The sequence below is a fragment of the Triticum urartu genome, chromosome 5A (assembly GCF_056163025.1).
Source record: "Triticum urartu cultivar PI428250 chromosome 5A, HENAU_Tu73, whole genome shotgun sequence".
NCBI classification, from domain to species: Eukaryota; Viridiplantae; Streptophyta; class Magnoliopsida; order Poales; family Poaceae; genus Triticum; species Triticum urartu.
The window spans coordinates 413,618,137-413,640,799 of record NC_141877.1 but is presented as its reverse complement, the minus strand read 5'-3'; the positions used below and the strand labels follow the sequence as shown (position 1 = coordinate 413,640,799).

Below are 22,663 nucleotides of genomic sequence, written 5' to 3'. Positions count from 1 at the left end.
AACGTTGCCGTGGCCATCATCATCATCACCGCGATCTACACCAACACCTCCGCCATCTTCACCAACATCTCCATCACCTTCCCCCCTCTATCTACAGCAGTCCACTCTCCCGCAACCCGCTGTACCCTCTACTTGAACATGGTGCTTTATGCTTCGTATTATTATCCAATGATGTGTTGCCATCCTATGATGTCTGAGTAGATTTTCGTTGTCCTATCGGTGGTTGATGAATTGCTATGATTGATTTAATTTGCTTGTGGTTATGTTGCTGTCCTTTGGTGCCCATCATATGATTGCGCGTGTGGATCACACCCTAGGGTTAGTTGTATGCTGATAGGACTATGTATTGGAGGGAAAGAGTGACAGAAGCTTCAACATAGCATAGAAATTGATGCATACGGGATTGAAGGGGGACCAATATATCTTAATGCTATGGTTGGGTTTTACCTTAATGAACATTAGTAGTTGTGGATGCTTGCTAATAATTCCAATCGTAAGTGCATAGAATTCCAAGTCAGGGATGACATGCTAGCAGTGGCCTCTCCCACATAATACTTGCTATCGGTCTAGTAAAGTAGTCAATTGCTTAGGGGCAATTTCACAACTCCTACCACCACTTTTCCACACTCGCTATATTTACTTTATTGTTTCTTTATCTAAACAGCCCCTACCTTTTATTTATGTGCTCTTTTATATTCTTGCAAAGCTATCCAACAACACCTACATAGTACTTCTAGTTTCATACTTGTTCTAGGTAAAGCGAACGTCAAGCGCACATAGAGTTGTATCGGTGGTCAATAGAACTTGAGGGAATATTTGTTCTGCCTTTCGCTCCTCGTTGGGTTCGACACTCTTACTTATCGAAAACTGTTGTGATCCCCTATACTTGTGGGTTATCATGCATCAAGGACATAATTCTTCTATGAAGCAATGAGGATAATTCTCAGATCACGGACCTAGTCCGCATCATTGCTACTATCATCTTTGAACATATTTTTTCTTAAGGAACATATCAAAAATAAATGGGGAGCTACATCGTGAGCTATTGATCTACAACATAGTTATGCAAATACTATCTGGTACTAAGTTCATGATAAATTTAAGTTCAATTAATCATATTACTTAAGAACTCTCACTTAGATATACATCGCTCTAATCATCTAAGTGATCACGTGATCCATATCAACTAAACCATGTCCGATCATCACGTGAGATGGAGTAGTTTTCAATGGTGAACATCACTATGTTGATCATATCTACTATATGATTCACGCTCAACCTTTCGGTCTCAGTGTTCCGAGGCCATATCTGCAGATGCTAGGCTCGTCAAGTTTAACCTGAGTATTCTGCTTGTGCAAAACTGGCTTGCACCCGTTGTGTGTGAACGTAGAGATTATCACACCTGATCATCATGTGGTGTCTCGGCACGAAGAACTGTAGCAATGGTGCATACTCAGGGAGAACACTTATACCTTGAAATTTAGTGAGAGATCATCTTATAATGCTACAGCCGTACTAAGAAAAATAAGATGCATAAAGGATAAACATCACATGCAATCAAATAAGTGAGATGATATGGCCATCATCATCTTGTGCCTTTTGATCTCCATCTCCAAAGCAACATCATGATCACCATCGTCACCGGCTTGACATCTTGATCTCCATCGAAGTATCATTGTCGTCACGCCAACTATTGCTTCTACGACTATCGCTACCGCTTAGTGATAAACTAAAGCAATTACATGGTGATTGCACTTCATACAATAAAGCGACAACCATATGGCTCCTGCCAGTTGCCGATAACTGTGTTACAAAACATGATCATCTCATACAACAATTTATATAATCACGTCTTGACCATATCAGATCACAACATGCCCCGCAAAAACAAGTTAGACGTCCTCTACTTTGTTGTTGCAAGTTTTACGTGGCTGCTACGGGTTAGCAAGAACCGTTCTTACCTACGGCATAAAAACCACGACGTGGTATAGTGATTGCTTTTTGATCTTCAAAAATAACCATGTTCATTGAATCCGATTGTGGACAAAGTGACACCCGCCGGCCACCTGTGTGCGGAGCACGTCGGTCAAACCAGTCTCATGAACACGGTCATGTAATGTCGGTCCGGGCCGCTTCATCCAACAATACTGCCAAATCAAGAAACAACTAGGGATGACAAGCAATATGTATATACCCACGCCCACAACTCCTTTGTGTTCTACTAGTGCATATAACATCTACGCATAGACTAGGCTCGGATGCCACTGTTGGGGAACGCAATATTTCAAAAAAAATTCCTACGATCACGCAAGATCTATCTAGGAGATGCATAGCAATGAGAGGGGAGAGTGTGTCTACGTACCCTTGTAGACCAAAAGCGGAAGCGTTAAGTAACATGGTTGATGTAGTCGAACATCTTCGCGATCCAACCGATCAAGTACCGAACGCATGGCACCCCTGTGATCTGCACACGTTCAAATCGGTGACGTCCTCGAACTTCTAGATCCAGCTGAGGTTGAGGGAGAGTTTCGTCAGCATGACAACATGTTGACGGTGATGATGAAGTTACCGACGTAGGGCTTCGCCTAAGCACTGCGACAATATGACCGAGGTGGAAATATGTGGAGGGGGGCACCGGACATGGCTAAGAATCAACTTGTGTGTCTATGGGGTGCCCCCTCCCCTGTATATAAAGGAGGGGAGGAGGAGGAGGGCCGGCCACAAGGGGCGTGCCCTCAGGGGGGATTCCTACTCCTAGTAGGAGTAGGTTTCCCCCTTTCCTAGTCCAAGTAGGAGAGAAAAGAAGGAGAGAAAGAAGAGAAGGAAAGGGGGGCCGCCCCCCCTAGTCCAATTCGGTTTGGGCTAGGGGCGGCGCACGGCCCACCTTGGCCTGCCTCCTCTCTTCCACTACTAGGCCCATGAAGGCCTAATACTTCCCCTGACGAATTCCCGTAACCCTCCGGTACTCTGAAAAATATCCGAACCACTCAGAACCTTTCCGATGTCCGAATATAGCCTTCCAATATATCGATCTTTACGTCTCAACCATTTCGAGACTCCTCGTCACTGTTATGACCCCGATCCTAAGTCACATTGATCTATCATGTAACACATCATATCACTTTGCGGCCTCACGCACGGTATTCCCACGGGTGCCACCTTACCTGGCCCGGGACCGTTTGCGCCTTTCGGCTCATGTATATGATAGTGTCGCTAGCATCCATATGACAGAGAACCCGGGCCGACATGACTTGTCATGAACCCAAAGTGGCACTAACTTACATGGACAGGCATACATGACCCATCAACGAACGTGTCGATTTTCAGCGAGTGAATTCGTCTTGTAGCAACTGGTCTAGCAGGACTCCGGGAATTCGGGCTGTAGCAGGCTAACAGGACTCCGAAAGACACCGCGTGACATTTCCCAGAAGGGACAGACACAAGATCAAAGAAGGACACATGCCGGCCAGTCTAAGTGTTCCAGAGCAGTAGCAACTGGGCTAACAGGACTCCGATAAACCGGGCTGTAGAAGACTACCATGGCTCAGTGGAAGCACTAGACTACATTTCCCCATAAGAGAGGCTACCAAGGATAGACAACTAGGTTGTCGGATCCCACGCATACCAAGCATTTCAATCATACACACAATATGCTCGATATGTGTAAATACAGCATGGCATCACAACATAACTCTATGACTCAAAGTATTTATTCATTAGGCTCCGTGGAGCCAAGTATTACAAACATGGGTCTCATGACCCAACAAACAGAGCATACAAGCAACAAGCGGAAGCATAAACATGTCTGAGTACAAACAACTACAAATGGAAAAGGCTGAGAAACTCGACTATCTACAAGACCCTCCCAAGGGTACAAGATCATAGCTGAGGTAACAAGCTACTCGTCGAAGTCCATGACGAACTACTAGTGGGACCAAGGTCTCCTCTACAAAACATAAATAAAGCAAACATGAGTACAAAGGTACTCAGCAAGACTTACATAAGATCCTATGATACACGCATTAGTATCAAAAATGCAATGTGGGGTTTAGTTGCAGCAAGCCAGCTTTGACTTAGTGGCTATCCTGTTCTACGACTACGAGTAAGTTCTTGAGGTAGGAAAGCGGACACGAGTCCACTAATCACCACATCAATACACTACTATGGATTCATTCCTATCTCCCTATGAGAAGGCCATCCATAGCACTCACACTTGTCTTGAACATTTTAGAGTATCCACTTTAAGTTGTCTATGTACCACGTAAGCATCCAAGAAGTCCATAACCATGGACCCGGCTATTCGAATAGATCATGTTAAACCTGCAGGGGTGTCATGAGTTTGTCACGGCAGATGTCCTCGTGAAAGGACTTAGTCGTGGAGCCATCGCAACGGGTTAGCTTAAAGGGGTTAAACCGGACAAGGGGACACGTGATTTTATACTAGTTCGGCCCCTTCGATGAAGGTAAAAGCCTACGTCTAGTTGTGATTGCTATTGCTAGGGGTTCGAAGGCCAGGGAGCGAATCCACTTTGTCTGGCTCTCGAGTTGTTGTCTATCCTTGAACCGCCGCCGGGTCACCCCTTTATATACTCAGGAGGACCCCGGCCGGTCTATAGAGTCCCGATGCTGGCTCATACAAGTGTCCACCTCGGTCTCCTCTTTCCTATCTTACAATGCAAGTTTATACAATCATAGCGGTTTACTACCATGGGCCCTAAATCGCCTGCGGGCTCTGGGCCTCTAAGCCTCATCCGTAAAGCGCCATCTTCTAGGTTTCCTTGAGCTTCAGTATAGGTGAAGGTGAACCGGCCCCTCCTGGGCAGTTTACCCTTAGTGGTTATATCGTCAACATTAGGCCCCAGATTGATTTGAACCTGTTCATGTCAATCTTAAATCCTTAGAAAAACTACTTGAATTTCTGACAATTCTCGTAAACCGCCATATTGTCTTCTCCCTGTGAACTTTGGTGAACCGCCATGACGTCATCTTCTGTCACTGTAGTAAATCATTGTGACGTCATCCCTGTATAAAAAGATTTATGAAGATTCCCTTCTCTTTAATTAATTCCTGAAGATTGAGGCGACAGCTGCATCCTCTTTTGCCGCTTCCGTCGTCGATCTTCCAGTCTGCACCAACTAGGCCGCTGCATCACCCTGTTCGTACCAGATCTCTTGAGATACTCCGCCGCTGCGTGTCCCTGGTAAATACTCCTTTCCTTTACTTGTTAGATCTACATTAGGGTTTCGAAATTTCTTCGGTGTTCATTAGTGTTCATCAGTACTTTTTCTGCTTTTCCTTTAGCATCTTACTGAATCTAGCTAGGCCTGATAGTTTCCCCTTGCGGCTGGATCTGTAGCTTTACTCTGCCGTACTACAACATCTTACTGTTCCTGTATAGATCCTTATCTGAACCTTCTCTGTTCTGTTTAACACCATTGTAGGGCTCAGAAAAATTGGTTTTTTGAACAACGGTAGATCCAAAATTATATCACCATCTTGTGAAACTTGTTTCTGCAACACCTAGCAGATTTTTAGATTGGGTTCTGCCTCCCAAGGGCGGTTTAACCTTTAGTAATTGATAATCCGTCATATGTCATTAGCCCTCTCTTAAACCACCATCTAGACTTGAATAGCAATGTCTGGTTCACTTCATATGTACACCTTGAATTGCCGGTTTAACATTGACAAACACACATGAACCATCAATCGTAAACCGTCCATTTTCCTTTTACAGACTTTGTAAGATGACGAAGCAATTTGCTGCTTGCAACTGGGTTCCATCTCGGATCACAGAAACGCAAATCAATGGATATGTCACCACAGGCGCTTTAGCTTCAAAAAATGTCCTCCATTGGCGAGTTCCTGGCCCTGAGTGCCCTCCTGAGCCTCAAGTTGGAGAAGTGATTGTGTTCATGCAACATTTAGCTCGAGGTTTCAGTCCTCCCGGATCAAAAAATTTCCGGGATGTTCTTGCCAGCTTCCAACTCCATCCTCAAGATATTGGACCAAATTCTGTGTCCAACATATGCGATTTCCAAGTATTCTGCGAGGTTTACCTGCAACAAGAACCAACTGTCGATCTCTTTCAAGATCTCTTCCACTTAAACCGCCGGACTAAATTTTCTGACGGACCCAATACTGAACTTGGTGGTGTGTCGGTCCAAAAGAGGAAAGAGGTTGAATCTTCTCACGCCAAACTTCACAGCCATCCAAAAGACTGGAACCAAACTTGGTTCTACTGTCGGAATACTGCCCCTGCTGAAGAGAATCCTTTGCCGGGCTACCATCTGCACCGGCTCAGCAATAGCCACCCTTTACCTCAGAGATTGTCTGCCAAAGATCGACAAGCCTATGCACCTCAACTCGCCAAACTCTGGGCTTTCCTTGCCAACGGTTTAACTGGTGTTGATCTCGTCCGCTGTTGGACTTCATGGTGCATTCTACCTTTAAGACGCCGCCCCGGATTGATGTTTGAATATACCGGCAACACCAATGATCCACAACGGTTTAATGAAATAGAACTGACTGATGATGAAGTCACTGAAAGTGTAAAGAAAATACTTGACGAACCGCTCGTCGTATGTACTCAAACTGGTCTGCGCCCTTTTTATGCCTCCAACAAACCGCCAGTAGTAAAAACTTTAACCTTGTACTTTTCCTGATCCTTCTCCCCTTTAACACTGGTATAATAACCCTTTGTGCAATCTCGCAGGCCAGTAGCTTCTTCTGGAAAAGGAAATCTCAAGACAAAGCGGCTAAGGCTCCTCGTGTTAAGACCAAGGTCATCAAGAGAGCTGCCAAAAAGAAAACTATTGAGTCTTTGGAACCGCCAGAGGATGTCGGTGACTCGGCTAAAGAGCTAAAATTTGACTCCCTTGACTTCTATTTCATATATTTTACTGATAATGGTTACTCCCAGGATGATGCGGAGGCCAGCCATGCAGATCATGTTGAGGTAATTTGTCTTTCTGACTCAGAACTTGTGCCGGTTCAACGATTTCGCCGTGCAGTTCAGAAAGTGAAATGCTCTGACCCTCTTGCTCATTTGGATCAAAAACTTTCTTTGAAGACACAACAAACCGAAGGGCGTCGCACAACCCGGCACAATGGTCAACATGTCACTTCTTCCGTTTTACCTCATACACCAAACCGGAAATGTCATCCAGAGGTTGCTTGTTCTCCTGAAAAACTTTATCCTTTGAAAGGTTTCTTCCGATGCCCTCTCAATCCATCTGATTCAAATTACCAGGTGTCTTCTAATTCGTCTGGCGGTTCATCAACCACTCAGCTGCCTCCACTGAAAACCGTCCCTGGGTAAGCATGCAGCCCTCCATTCTCCTTCATAATTCGGTTAATCATGCTAATCCTTGTTTTAATATTAGTGCCAAAGCTCGTCTGAGTAAGAAGGCTAAGACCAGTGCCCCTACCGGCGAAGTTGAACCAGAGGAAACTCCTGAAAATCCTGATAAAAATCTTGATAATATCATGGATGATTCTATCCCGCTGGAGCCAGCTACCAACGCTGATCTGCCGGAAGCTGATCCGGCCACACATGAGGGTACCTCAAGTCCACATGCTACACCTTCAAGTCCGGTTGTTGATCCACTAAGCTCAACTGCTAATCCGCCAAGCCCTGCTACCACTCCTAACCCAGCCAAAGATGATGACGTTATTGTTACTGGCACTGCTTATACCGCTCCGGGCAATCCAGTTATCTTGGCAAAACATACCGCCAAGGATGAGTTTACTTCTATGGGAAAGGGGAAGATGGAAGCTGATTTGTCAAAATATGCTAATCTTTCTGCCCAGGATCTTCATTCCGGATTCTTGAACCGGCTTTATACAAGCCGAGATAATGAAGCTGATTTGGTAAATCTGATGAAGGAACGCTATGAGGTGAACATTTTCATCCTTATCTTTGTATTTTCACTGCCTTGTATCTTGTAGCCCCCAAGGGCCGGTTTAGCTTGTAAAGACAAACTGGGACTTTTGACCATCCATACTGCACTTTGTTGACTTTTAAGTACTTGAACAAATATACATTAGCCCCCAAGTGCCAGGATTGAAACTTGTATTAATCCTCGGGACTTTGAACAAGCAGTAGGAAAGAAGCAATCCGCATTAGCCCCCAAGTTCCAAGTGTAGAACCAGTTGTATGCTTGGGACTTTTGTTAAAATATTGATATGCTCCTCTGATTGTGGCAGGCTGATATAAACCATCAACGCACGCAAATTGCTGATCTTCAAGAGAGCATCAAATCCTATCAAGAAGAATCTTCTAAGGCCAAAGATGAGCTTCGAGCCGCTTTAACTTCCATGGAACAACTTAAGGAACAATTCAAGACTGAACGTGCCAATTGGGACACTGAGAAGGATATATTGCTGAAACGGGCTGAAGACGCCGAGTCCGCTCTTAAACCGGTGGCAGAAGAGCTTTCTGGGTTGAAGCGTCAAGTGAACGCCATGAGCTCCGCGGTATTTGGTAATACTCCTAGCAAGGCATCTGAAATATCCATCTTGTAAGGTGCCGGTTGAAATATGAAATTCTTAAACCGTTGTAGGTAGCCGCATTACTCATCTAGGCTCAGATGTACGGATGAAGCTGAAAGCAGCATATACTCTGCTTGAACAACTATACGCCGGTGCCCAACAGGTTATCTGCGCAACATCCTACGACAATCCGGCCCCAACACTGATCAAGGACACTCTGGCAAGGCTATCCATGGCACCAGCACAGATAGAAGAGGTAAAGCGATCCGCTGCCAGGGTTGGCGCTTTGTTGGCACTCACCCGAGCCAAAGCGTGGATAGCCGACTTGGATCCGGTTGATCTCGCCAAAGGCTTTCCAAGCACACAAGAAAACGGGGAAGATTTTGATGATGAAGCCCTTAAAAAAGTTACAAGGGAAATGTCCTCTGGCGAGTCAGCTGGTAGAAGATGCTAACTTGACTGTTCACCGGTCTTATTATGATGCCAACAACAAACGGGTTAATGCTGTCATGCCGGAAGCGCAAAATCTTATTCCGCCAATCCGTAAGCACACTTATGCCCCTGACATTGATCTGTCGGAACTTATAAGTGAAGAAGCTATCTTTCAGGACTTAACCCAGATTGACTGGACCACCACAAAATTCCAGCCGCTAGGTGGGGAGGAGGAGGCTGATCCGACGCCAAATGACCCATCAACTTCACATCAACATGGTAATGAGGCTTGATCCGGCAATCAGAGTGATGCTCCATAAACTTTGTTCTGTTGGAAACACCATACTTTGGGCCTTCAAGCGCCTTGTAATAGGCTAGTGAAAATACTTTAATCCGTTGCCATCGTGCACTGGGACACACTTTGCGTTGATCCGTCATCATAATTTCAGTACTGGCTTATGTATTTTCACAATATTATGCAATCCCTGTGTCTGCATAAGAAAAATCTGTCCGGGCGGTTTACCACCGGCCGGGTCAAAATACCCAACACAACTTGGTAAGCAACTATGGTTGCAGCAATAATAAATCATACCTGTGATACGAAACATTGCTGTTGGTTTACCAATTGTGATTTTAAGAAGGGTGAAAACCCAACTTCCACCATGCCATGCTGGTATATATGATATAGAACCGGGTTGTGATGAACACCGGACGATTGCTGGAGACAAGGTGTCAAAGCCAGACCGGTTTGAAGGATGCCGGGTTACCTTTAATTGTATGCTTTAACAGAAGATCCGTAAGCCATACCAGGTTAAGAAACACTGGTTTAACATAAACCTTACGAAAAAACAAAAACTTGGCAAGAAGCAAACAAAAAAAACCATGGTCAAGGCTTTTCAAGGGCTGCCAGGCCCAAATCGAGGCTTTTCATGGGCTGCCAGGCCACTGAGTTAAACCATTTTAACAAAGCCTTTTAAGATGGCCCTCCAACTAACCAATCATCGTTTTAACTTTGACAACTTCAGGGTCTCAATGAGAGTAACTGTCAAACGTTTGACGGGTCGTGCCAGGATTACCTGGATAGGAGTGGCTTACTTGATGAAGGCAGGTTAACCCGGGGTTTTAGGTGAATACACCAAGCTTCCAAGCCGTGGGTCGATACCCGGCTACAAGGGTCCTTTCAAACTCTTTGGTATTTGACACAAAGAGCCCCCAAGTAACTTTGTGAGCTGTGCTCAATGGGTGCCTATGTTTGAGTCGTGCTTTGAGCAATCAAACTCTCTTTGGCCCCTTGGGTGTGAAGCTCCCAAGCTAGGTGGTGGCATGGTAGCCGGGTTAACAGGTAGTACTTCGCTTTATTAGCCGAAGCCCCCCAAGTTAACAGATATTTGAAGAAAAACGGCGAAGACCCTGCTTAATAGCAAGGATGCCGGTTTATTATATTGATCATAATATATACATTGTTGAAATATGTACATAAGAAAAGCCTGTGGCTTCAAGTGTAATAAGGCCGTAGGAGAGCTATGTTCCATGGCCGCCGGGTCTCCTCCTCAAAGCTACGTGAGTCTTCTCGAACGTCAATGAGGTAGTATGATCCGTTGTGCAGATCTTTGCTGACCACAAAGGGCCCTTCCCTAGGTGGGGATAACTTGTGCATATCAGTCTGGTCTTGAATGAGCCGAAGTACCAAATCGCCTTCTTGAAAGGTTCTTGTCTTAACCCGGCGGCTGTGATAACGCTGCAGGTCTTGTTGATAAACCGCCGACCGAGCCAAAGCCATGTCCCGTTTCTCATCTAACAGGTCTAGCGCCTCTTGGCGTGCTTGCTTGTTGTCCGCTTCAACATAATTCGCAACCCGGGGCGAGTCGTGATGAATATCACTTGGGAGGACAGCCTCAACCCCGTAAACAATGAAAAAAGGTGTATAACCCGTAGATCGGTTTGGGGTGGTATTTATACTCCATAACACAGATGGTAATTATTCCACCCAACAACCCGGCCTCCACTTCAAAGGGACCATAAGCCAAGGCTTGATACCCTTCAGGATCTCTTGATTCGCCCTCTCAGCTTGACCATTAGACTAGGGGTGAGCCACGGACGCTACATCAAGTCGGATGTGCTCTCGTTGGCAAAACTCCTCCATCTCACCTTTAGAAAGGTTTGTACCATTATCTGTGATGATGCTGTGTGGAAAGCCAAAACGGAAAATAATCTTTTTGAGAAATTGAACCGCCGCGTGGCAGCATCACATTTACTGATAGGCTAGCTTCAACCCATTTGGTGAACTTGTCAACCGCCACCAGCAGGTGGGTCTTCTTGTCCTTGGAGCGCTTAAAGGGTCCAACCATATCAAGCCCCCAAGTAGCAAACGGCCAAGTGATGGGAATCATGCGTAACTCTTGAGCCGGAACATGAGCTCGACGTGAACATTTCTGATAAGCGTCACACCGCTTTACCAAGTCTTCCGCATCAGAATGAGCTGTCAACCAGTAGAACCCATGTCGGAAAGCTTTAGCCACCAAGGATTTTGAACCGGCATGGTGACCGCAATCCGCTTCATGGATTTCACGTAGAATCTCTTGTCCTTCTTCAAGAGAAACACAACATTGGAATACGCCTGAAACGCTAGAACGGTGTAACTCGCCATTGTGAACAACCATAGGCTTGGACCGCCGGACTATCTATCTGGCGAAAAGCTCGTCATCTGGTAATTCGCCCCGGTTCAGATACGCCAAATATGGAACCGTCCAATCCGGAGTGGCATGTAAAGCAGCTACCAACTGGGCCTCCAGATCAGGAACAGCTAAATCCTCCTTTGTAGGCAACTTTACAAACGGGTTATGCAAGATATCTAGAAAGGTATTGGGTGGTACCAGTTTACGCTGAGATCCCAGCCGGCTTAGAGCATCTGCTGCTTCATTCTTGCGCCGGTCGATGTGTTCCACCTGATAACCCTTAAAGTGACCTACTACAATATCCACCTCGCACCTATAAGCCGCCATGAGTGGGTCCTTAGAATCCCAAGTACCAGAAACTTGTTGAGCCACCAGATCAGAATCTCCAAAGCATCGAACCCGGCTTAAGTTCATTTCCTTAGCCACACAAAGGCCGTGGAGTAAGGCCTCATACTCTGCTGCATTGTTTGTACAAGGAAACATTAAGCGGAGAACATAACAAATCTTATCACCTCGAGGGGAAGTGAGGACAACCCCAACCCCCGAGCCTTCCAACTGCCTGGACCCATCAAAGTGAATGGTCCAGTATGTATTATCCGGTTTGTCCTCTGGTGCCTGTAACTCGGTCCAATCATTGATGAAGTCAACAAGCGCCTGAGATTTGATGGCTATTCGGGGCGTATACTTCAAACCATGGGGACCAAGCTCAATTTCACACTTCGCAACCCTGCCAGTTGCTTCTCTATTCTGGATTATATCGCCCAAAGGAGCAGAACTAACCACTGTGATAGGATGGCCTTGAAAGTATTGCTTGAGCTTCCTACTTGCCATAAAAACTCCATACACTAGCTTCTGCCAATGCGGATATCTTCGCTTTGATTCAATCAGTACCTTACTGATATAATAAACTGGTCGTTGAACCGTATATTCTTTTCCAGCCTCCTTACGCTCAACCACAATCGCCACACTGACCGCTCTGGCATTGGCAGCCACATACAACAATAGAGGCTCATTATCAACCGGAGCAACAAGGACTGGCGGTTCAGCCAGCTGCCGCTTCAAATCCCCAAATGCCGCATTGGCGGCGTTACTCCAGACGAATTTATCTGTCTTCTTCAACATCTGATACAGGGGAATCGCCTTCTCTCCCAAACGGCTGATAAACCGGCTGAGGGCTGCAATCCAGCCCGCCAGACGCTGAACATCATTGATACACGCCAGTTTAGCCAAGGATGTGATCGCTTTGATTTTTTCCGGATTGGCCTCAATACCTCTGTTGGACACAAGAAAGCCCAAGAGCTTGCCTGCCGGAACACCAAAAACGCATTTGTCTGGGTTGAGCATCATTTTGTAAACCCGAAGATTGTCGAACGTCTCCTTGAGATCATCTATCAAGGTTTCCTGCTTCCTGGACTTCACCACAATATCATCCACATAGGAATGAACATTACACCCGATCTGCTTGTGAAGACAATTTTGCACACAACGCTGGTAGGTTGCTTGGGCACTCTTGAGCCCAAAGGGCATAGAAACATAGCAGAAGGCTCCAAAGGGCGTGATGAAGGCTGTCTTCTGCCGGTCCTTAACTGCCATTTTAATCCGATGATAACCTGAATAAGCATCCAGGAAACTCGGGCGCTCACAACCCACTGTCGCATCAATGATCTGATCAATACGCGGGAGAGCGAAAGGATCTGCTGGGTAGGCCTTGTTCAAATCAGTGTAGTCCACACACATACGCCAAGTGCCATTTTTCTTAAGGACAAGCACCGGATTAGCCAACCACTCGGGATGAAACACTTCGACGATAAACCCAGCTGCCAATAGCCGGGCTACCTCTTCACCAATGGCCTTGCGTCTTTCTTCGTTAAAACGGCAAAGGAACTGCTTGACCAGTTTAAACTTAGGATCAATATTGAGAGTGTGCTCAGCGAGTTCCCTTGGTACACCTGGCATGTCAGAAGGCTTCCATGCAAAGATATCCCGGTTCTCACGGATGAACTCGATGAGCGCGCTTTCCTATTTCGGATCCAGATTGGCACTGATACTAAAATGCTTGGATGAATCACCAGGGACGAAGTCAATGAGTTTAGTCTCATTAGCCGGTTTGAACGTTAGGGCCGGGTCATGCTCAGTTGTGGGCTTCTTCAGAGGGGTCATGTCCGCCGGATCAACATTGTCCTTATAGAACTTCAGCTCCTCTGTAGCACAGACCGATTCAGCATAGGCCGCTTCACCTTCCTCGCAATCCAAAGCAATCTTTCGACTTCCATGTACTGTGATCGTCCCCTTATAACCCGGCATTTTGAGCTGTAAATAGACATAACAGGGTCTCACCATGAATTTCGCGTAAGCCGGCCGTCCAAATAGCGCGTGATATGGGCTCTGGATTTTCACCACCTCAAAGGTCAATGTTTCAGACCTGGAATCATGCTCATCTCCAAACACGACTTCCAAAGCGATCTTTCCAACAGGGTATGCCGATTTACCTAGTACTACACCATGAAAAACAGTGTTTGACGGTTTAAGATTCTTATCTGTCAACCCCATGTGACGGAAAGTCTCATAATACAGGATGTTGATACTGCTCCCTCCATCCATCAGAACTTTGGTAAACTTATAGCCCCCCACCTGAGGTGCCACCACCAAGGCTAGTTGACCCGGATTGTCAACCCGGGGCGAGTGATCCTCTCTGCTCCACACATTGGGCTGCTCCGACCATCATAGATAACGTGGCACGGCCGGTTCAACAGTATTAACTGCCATCTTGTGAAGCTTCCGATCCTGCTTGCACAGGCTAGTAGTGAACACATGATACTGTCCGCTGTTCAACTGCTTGGGGTGACTTTGGTAACCTGACTATTGCTGATTCCCTTGGTTATTCTGCTGGTTATTACCATGGTTGTTCTAATGGCCCTGGTTATTCTGAAATCCAGAGCTTGAATCGCCGCCCCCATGGAAACCTGGACCTGAACCGCCCGGCGGACCCTGATCGTACCGGTATAGATCAGAGTTTTTGAACTCCCTCATTATGTGACAATCCTTCCAAAGATGTGTGGAAGGGGCCTCCTTGGTTCCATGCTCGGGCAGGGCTGGTTTAACAAACGCTCCAGATTCATCCCTCCACCGCGCTGGGGCGGTTTACCTTTGCGACGCTGCATATTTGTGTTAGCCACAAAGTCTAAACTATCCGCTTTGCGCTTACCATTATTCCCATGGCCTACTTGGTTGTGGTGCTGCCCTTTTGCACCGCCGTTCTTCTTTCCCTTCTCCAGTTTGTCCTCCTCTGAATCCGGATCCTTGGTGTTATCTGAATCGGCATATTTAACCAAAGCGGCCATGAGTGTTGACATGGCATTGCAGTGACGTTTGAGCCTTCCCAACTTCTGTTTCAACGGTTTGAAACGACAATTGCCCTCTAACGTTAACATTGTGGTGTCTGCATTGATATGATCTGATGAATGCAAAATCGCCGAGACCCGTTTGACCCAATGGGTCGTGGACTCTCCTTCCTCTTGGACACAAGCGGCCAGATCTACAATTGACATTGGCTGCTTACATGTATCCTTGAAGTTCTGGATAAACCGGTGCTTCAGTTCGGCCCATGATCCAATAGAGTTGGTCGGCAAGCTCTTCAACCAAGTGCGAGCTGTTCCTTCCAACATCATGGTGAAATATTTAGCACACACCGCCTCATCCACATCTAACATCTCCATTGTCATCTCATAGCTCTCCACCCACGCCTCTGGCTGCAAATCGGCGGTGTAATTTGGTACCTTACGAGGTCCCTTGAAATCCTTGGGTAGTCGCACATTACGCAATGCGGGAGTTAAACACGGTACCCCTAAGGAACTGAATATCGCCCCTGGCTCCACGGAGGCAGTGGGGTGAACCGGAGTATGCTGTCATGCTTCGTGTCGAGCTGTCAACTAGGCCTCTCGACATGCGCGGCCATGGTCCACAACATCTTGCGCATTAGCACCTCCCCCGGCCGGGTTGTTCCCTCGTGGCGAATTTCAGTGGCGTGCACTACTGGACACGGCCGGTTCGTCTTCCACGTGTCTGCTATAACTCCGGCTTGGACGGGGAGTGGAATGAATCCTCTCACGGCTGTGTGAATATGCTTGCTGTTGATTTAGTGCTGTCTGAAGGAGATCCCTGGCCCGACGCGCGTCCACTGCAACTGGTGACTCGCCGTCAGTTGGGAGGACCGCCAGACGCGAAGCGGCGGCCACAATGTTGTCCAACGGGTTGGAATAATGCCCGGGCGGCGTTGATGGTACAACGTTATTCTAGCGAGGCAGGTCCATCGTGCGCGGCTGAACCGGCGCTCCTGCTCCCGGCGCCCCCGCCCGGTTTAGCGTGGGTTGGTTTCCAGCTCCTGCACCTGGCGTGTTGAAAAGATTTCGCGGCTCATAAACTGACGGGAGACGTGATTGGTACCTTCTTATCATGACTTTGTCCGAAGCATTCTGATACAGTCTAATCCGGTAAGCCTGTGCTTCCAACTCGGCCCACTCCATAGCCATCCTAGCGTTCTCTGCTGCCAGGTCCGCTTTAGCCTGGGCTATCTGATCTTTCACTTTTAGAACCCCCGCATCATGTTGATCCCTGGCTACTGCGTCTACCTCCGCGGACATCAATGCCGCGAGAGCGTCGAACAAATCAGATAAGACTTGGGCCGGAGGTGGCGCCGAGCTTCCTGCCCCTGCCGGTGTGGCCGTCGTTGAACCGGAGAGCATTGCTGCGGTGGTAGATGAATGAGGCGCCGATCGTGTGCCGGTCATGAAGATGGCGGCCCGGTTTGGCAGACCGGGGGAATCCGGAATACTTTTGCCCTCGGATCCTCCCTCAATCCGGTCGTCCTGCAACTGGTAAAGCGATTCGGTTTCTCCAGAAGACTCGTCATCAGAGCAGACTACGGTTTCTCCATCGGAGACCGGTCCATCCTTGTACCCTGATCCATGGACGACACCTACGAAAACATGCCTTGCCTCGGGCTGAACCAGCAAAGAACTTGCACGCCGAGCCGTTTCGATGATGTCGGTGCAGATGTCCGGCTCGGGGGCCGGTTCGCCGATCTTGCCGATGAAGACGTGAATCCCACCAAAGGGGACCCGGTACCCGTATTGGATTGAATCGGCCTCGGGACCCCATCCTGCATTATCGATGTAGATCTTTCCGCGGTGACTCTTCGTCATCCGGCCCACAGTGTATCCCTTGAGTCCATCGAAGCTGCCCTTCAAGAACTCAAAACCACTGTGCGATAGCCCCACGGTGGGCGCCAACTGTCGTGGGTTTGTCATGACAGATGTCCTCGTGAAAGGACTTAGTCGTGGAGCCATCGCAATGGGTTAGCTTAAAGGGGTTAAACCAGACAAGGGGACACGGGATTTTATACTAGTTCGGCCCCTTCAATGAAGGTAAAAGCCTACGTCTTGTTGTGATTGGTATTGCTAGGGGTTCGAAGGCCAGGGAGCGAATCCGCTTTGTCTGGCTCTCGAGTTGTTGTTTGTCCTTGAACCGCCACCGGTTCACCCCTTTATATACTCAGGAGGACCCCGACCGGTCTACAGAGTCCCGAGGCTGGCTCATACAAGTGTCCGCCTCGGTCTCCTCTTTCCTATCTTACAATGCAAGTTTATACACTCATAGCGGTTTACTACCATGGGCCCTAAATCGCCTGCGGGCTCTGGGCCTCTAAGCCTCATCCGTAAAGTGCTATCTTCTGGGTTTCCTTGAGCTTCAGTATAGGTGAAGGTGAATCGGCCCCTCCTAGGCGGTTTACCCTTAGTGGTTATATCCTCAACAAGGGGTGTACTTCTTCACACACGCTCTCACCACTTACCACCATGTACACGTCATGTATGTCGGCAACCTTCAAGCAGAAGCCTGGCGAGGGTGTTGGCCACAACCTGACTAACCACGCAAAACTCTAGTCCAGGTCTATCGCCTATCCGGGTTCCATCCGCAAGGAGATCTGGCCGGGGTTTCGCTCACAGCCCCAAACGATGTGTGCAGGGTTCCCAAGCCACCAAACGGGTGCCACTTGGTACACCGGGCCATGGTGCCTAGTCTGTCCCAAGTCCACCCTGCCGGGTACCACTTGGTAGAAAAAAAGCACTACCTATAAACACCAGAAACTAGTTGCAACTCCTGGACAAATATCAAGTTGGTTAATAAGTCATGTGGGGTCGAGTTACCAGAACCCAATGTGTGGTAGTAGCTAGTCATTGGACAACATACACAGGACTCAGTTCTTAGGGACGGTTCCAGTGAGGCAACCCACCATGTACTCCTACATGGCCTCTCATCGCTACCTTTACCAAATCGTGTTCACACACTTAACTCTCAACATCAGAACATGTCATAACACTCCAATCCATTCCCAATGAATCAGACCTAACATACTCTAAGCAATAGCAAGAATGGCATGGTAGGAACACAACATGGCTCAATCAAGTCCTACACATGCTAGTGGGTTTGAACTATTTACTGTGGCAATGACAGGTCATGCAGAGGAATGGGTTCAACTATCGCAGCATAAAGTAGCAGTTGAATCGTTGTTGTCCTAATGCAATAAAAGAGAGCAGGAGCGAGAGAGTGGGATTGTATCGGAATGAACAAGGGGGTTTTGCTTGCCTGGTGGATCAACAGAGGGGCACTACTCCTCTGACAGGTGCTCTCGACCACTCTCCGGAGCAGGTCCTATCGAGAAGGAACGGTGTCGGCAATCAATACACAAGCATATGCAACAATATGATGCATGAATATGGCATGTAGATGTGATGTGGTTTGTGCTAATGCAACCAGCAACAAGTTCAATGGAGCTCATTTGAATCAAGGATTCAAATGCAACCCCAAACTTAAGCATTTTAAATGCCCTTTATGTGTTTTCACTTATACAGTAGGTATAAGTTGGTTTGTCATGCATGAAAAAGGTACAGATGGATAGATTGCATTTTTCTGAAATTTTTTCATATTGAAATTATTTCAATCTGAACTACAATTGAATTTCTATGAATTTTTGAAGTTTATATCATTTTCTGGAATTTCCTGATTTGTTTTAATACTAGAAAAAATTAACTGTGCCATCAGGTCAACGGCGCTGACCAGGTCAAACCTGACGTGTGGGGTCCACACGTCAGTGTCATAATTAACTAACAGGGTTAGCTAACAGTAATACTAACCTAACTACAAATTAGCTGGGCAGGACCCACATGTTAGTGTCAGGGGGAATTAACTAAACGGTGATTAGCCCTAAGCTAATCACCTGACCCACGATGCCCACCTGATGGGCCGGCGAGGTCAAACTGGTCAAACCCGCTGGCGTTTAACTGCCGGCGAGGCCGAACGCGGCGGAGGGGCACGGAAATCGCCCTCCAGCAGCCATTCGGGCGGCGTAGACCACCTACACGAAGCCCAGGCTCGCGCGCATCCAGTGGGTCACGCGGGAGACCGTGGGGTGGTCGGAGCTCGTTGGAGCAGAGCTCACGGTGGCGGCCGGAGCATGGCCAAGTGTGTGCGCATCGCTGCGGTGCACGACATGGGATGCGGTTGGCGGTGTGGGCTTGCTGGGGGGCGGCTGAGCGTGTTGGCGTGTGCGGGCGCGAGCTGCGGTGGCTAGGACGACGGCGGCGACATGAACGGTGGAGAGGTGCGACGGCCATGGCGGCAGATGGGGCTACGGCGCGTGAATGTCTAAACGGAGAGAGGGGAATGAGGCAGAAGCTCACAACGATCTCGGTGGGCTTGACGGCGAGGTCGGGGACACGCTGAGGTCGACGGGGCGGCGATGGGGATCCACAGCGGCCGGAGATGAAGACGACGGCGATGGAGGCGCTCCAAGGCCTCCTGGGGCGCGTGGCTCGACGGAGAGGACGAGGAAGACACGGCGAAGCTTCTGAGCTTGTCGGAGAGGCGAGGCCGTGGCGGTGGGTGCGGCAATGGTGGCGCTCGGGCGGGTAAGAGAGTGAGAGCGGCAGAGGAGGGGATGACTACGGGAGAGAGTGAGAGAGGTGCGGGGCAGCGCATGGCGTCGCGTGGGGCATCCAGACGATGAGGGGGAGGCCAGCCAGACAGGTGGCGTGGCGGCACAGCCGTGCGCGCGAGCCGGCCACTCACCTAGCCGACTGGCGCCAGGAGGACGACGGCGCTGGTGGGCTGGTCGAGCTGGGCCGCACAGTGTTGGGCCAGCTAAATCGCCAGATGGCTGCAGGTAAGTGCCAGTTAAGTTTTTCCATTTTTGTTTCTTTCTATTTTTCTGACATTTGTTTCTGATTTTGTAAAATACTAAACCAGGTTATTTTCTTCTGAAAATTCTTGTAGGAACTAATTGGATTATTCCAAATCCCCACAGTAAAAATCAGACTTATCGGACATATATATATCCTATGCAAATATTTACTGGATTAACACAAATGGCCAAAAATAAATACTTCTGTGCTCCCAAAAATATTGGTTGGAATTTTACCTCTGGCCAATATTTTTAGAGAAAAATGGGAACATTTTCTTGGGCCAAAATTGAAGCACTTCTTATCTGGGTTATTTCCATAAATGATTTCTGAGGGTTTCACAAATCCCCATTTCAGATTTAAATGAAATTTAAACATGATGCACACATGACTAGCTAGTCTAGGTCATACCAGAACTAGGGATGTGACAACTCACCCCCACTCGAAAGAATCTCGTCCCGAGATTCAGGAGTCGGCGGAAAGAAAGTGGGGTACTCAAGTCGAAGACGATCTTCTGTTCCCAAGTAGCTTCTCTCTCAGAATGATGAGACCACTGAACCTTGAGAAACTTGATGTTATGACGTCGAGTGACACGCTCTGCTTGATCAAGAATGCGAACCGGATACTCTCGATAAGTGAGGTTATATTGGAGATCAAGCGTTTCGAGGTCCAGTCCGCGGATGGGATCCGAAAAGCAACGCCTGAGTTGAGAGACGTGGAAGACATCATGAACTCGAGAAAAATGTGGGGGTAGTTCCAACTGGTAGGCAACCTCTCCTCGTTTAGCGAGAATGCGAAAAGGACCAATGTAACGAGGAGACAACTTTCCCTTGATACCGAAATGATGGGTACCCTTCAAATCATGTTCACACACTTAACTCTCAGCATCAGAACATATCATAACACTCCAATCCATTCCTAGTGAATCAGACCTGACATACTCTAAGCAATAGCAGGCATGGCATGGTAGGAACACAACATGGCTCAATCAACTCCTACACATGCAAGTGCGTTTCAACTATTTTACTATGGCAATGATAGGTCATGCAGAGGAATGGGCTCAACTACCGCAACATAAAGTAGTAGTTGAATCGTTGTTGTCCTAATGTAATAAAAGAGAGCAGGAGCGAGAGAGTGGGATTGTATCAGAATGAACAAGGGGGTTTTGCTTTCCTGGTGGATCAACTGAGGGGCACTGCTCCTCTGACAGGTGCTCTCGAACACTCTCCGGAGCAGGACCTATCGAGAAGGAACGGTGTCGACAATCAATACACAAGCATATGCAACAATATGATGCATGAACATGGCGTGTAGATGTGATGTTGTTTGTGCTAATGCAACCAGCAACAAGTTCAATGGAGCTCACTGGAATCAAGGATTCAAATGCAACCAAAAACTTAAGCATTTTAAATGCCCTTTATGTGTTTTCACTTATACAGTAGGTATAAGTTCGTCTGTCATGCATGAAAAAGGTAAAGATGGATAGATTGCATTTTTCTGATAATTTTTCATATATAAATTATTTCAATCTGAGCTAAGGTTGAATTTCTATGAATTTTTGAAGTTTATATCATTTTCTGGAATTTCCTGATTTGTTTTAATACCAAAAAAAGAATAACTGCGTCAGCATTGCGTCATGCCTATGTCAGCAGGTCAATGGTGCTGACCAGGTCAAACCTGACGTGTGGGGTCCACACGTCAGTGTCACAATTAACTAACATGGCTAGTTAACAGTAATACTAACCTAACTACAAATTAGCTGGGCAGGACCCACATGTCAGTGTCAGGGGGGAATTAGCTAAACGATGATTAGCCCTAAGCTAATCACCTGATCCACAGGGCCCACCTGACGGGCCGGGGAGGTCAAACCGGTCAACCCAGCCGGTGTTTAACCATCGGCGAGGCTGAACGCGGCGCAGGGGCATGGAAATCGCCCTCCGGCGACCATTCGGGCGGCAGAGACCACCTACACGAAGCACAGGCTCGCGCGCGTCCAGTGGGTCACGCGGGAGACCGTGGGGTGGTCGGAGCTTGCCGGAGCAGAGCTCAGGGCGGCGACCGGAGCACGGCTAAGTGTGCGTGCATCGCTGCGGTGCACGGCATGGGATGCGGTTGGCGGCATGGGCTTGCTGGGGGGCTGCTGAGCGTGTTGGCATGCGCGTGCGCGAGCTGCGGTGGCCAGGACGACGGCGGCGACATGAATGGCGGCGAGGTTCGACAGTCAGGGTGGCAGACGGGGCTACGACGCGCGAACGGCTAAACGGAGAGAGGAGAACGGGGCAGAAGCTCACAACGATCTCGGTGGGATTGACGGCGAGCTCGGGGACGCACTGAGGTCGACAGGGCAGCGATGGGCATCCACGGCAGCCGGAGATGAAGACGAAGATGATGGAGGCGCTCCAGGGCCTGCTGGGGGACGTGGCTCGACGGAGAGGACGAGGAATACATGAGTAAGCTTCTGATCTTGTCGGAGAGGTGAGGCCGTGGCGGTGGGCGCGACAACGGCGAGCGGCGGCGACGGTGGTGCTCGGGCGGGTGAGAGAGAGAGCGGCAGAGGAGGGGATGACCACAGGAGAGAGTGAGAGAGGTGCGGGGCGGCGCGTGGCATCGCGTGGGGCATCCAGGCGATGAGGGGGAGGCAAGGCAGGCAGGTGGTGTGGCGGCACGGCCATGCGCGTGCGCCGGCCACGCGCCTGGTCGACTGGTGATACGTCTCCAACGTATCTATAATTTTTGATTGCTCCATGCTATATTATTTACTGTTTTGAATGTTTATGGGCTTTATTATACACTTTTATATCATTTTTGGGACTAACCTATTAACCAAGAGCC

At 48.2% G+C, this 22,663-nt stretch overlaps 1 protein-coding gene across 1 annotated transcript; it reads left to right on the top strand.

The window, feature by feature from the left end:
* Positions 1-6,467: 6,467 nt before the first annotated feature.
* Positions 6,468-8,523, top strand: LOC147971658 (uncharacterized). Its single transcript, XM_087524060.1, has 4 exons — positions 6,468-6,632; positions 6,713-7,314; positions 7,383-7,896; positions 8,206-8,523. The coding sequence occupies exons 1-4, from the start codon at positions 6,468-6,470 to the stop codon at positions 8,521-8,523; spliced, it is 1,599 nt and encodes a 532-aa protein (XP_087380186.1).
* Positions 8,524-22,663: the final 14,140 nt, after the last annotated feature.

What these genes read in the sequence shown, in the direction of transcription:
- LOC147971658 (XM_087524060.1), top strand. Translation starts at nt 6,468, where the DNA reads ATGTTTGAATATACCGGCAACACCAATGATCCACAACGGTTTAATGAA. An exon ending in CCACTGAAAACCGTCCCTGG is followed by an intron (nt 7,315 to 7,382) that starts GTAAGCATGCAG and finishes TTTTAATATTAG; the next exon opens with TGCCAAAGCTCGTCTGAGTA. An exon ending in TGATGAAGGAACGCTATGAG is followed by an intron (nt 7,897 to 8,205) that starts GTGAACATTTTC and finishes TGATTGTGGCAG; the next exon opens with GCTGATATAAACCATCAACG.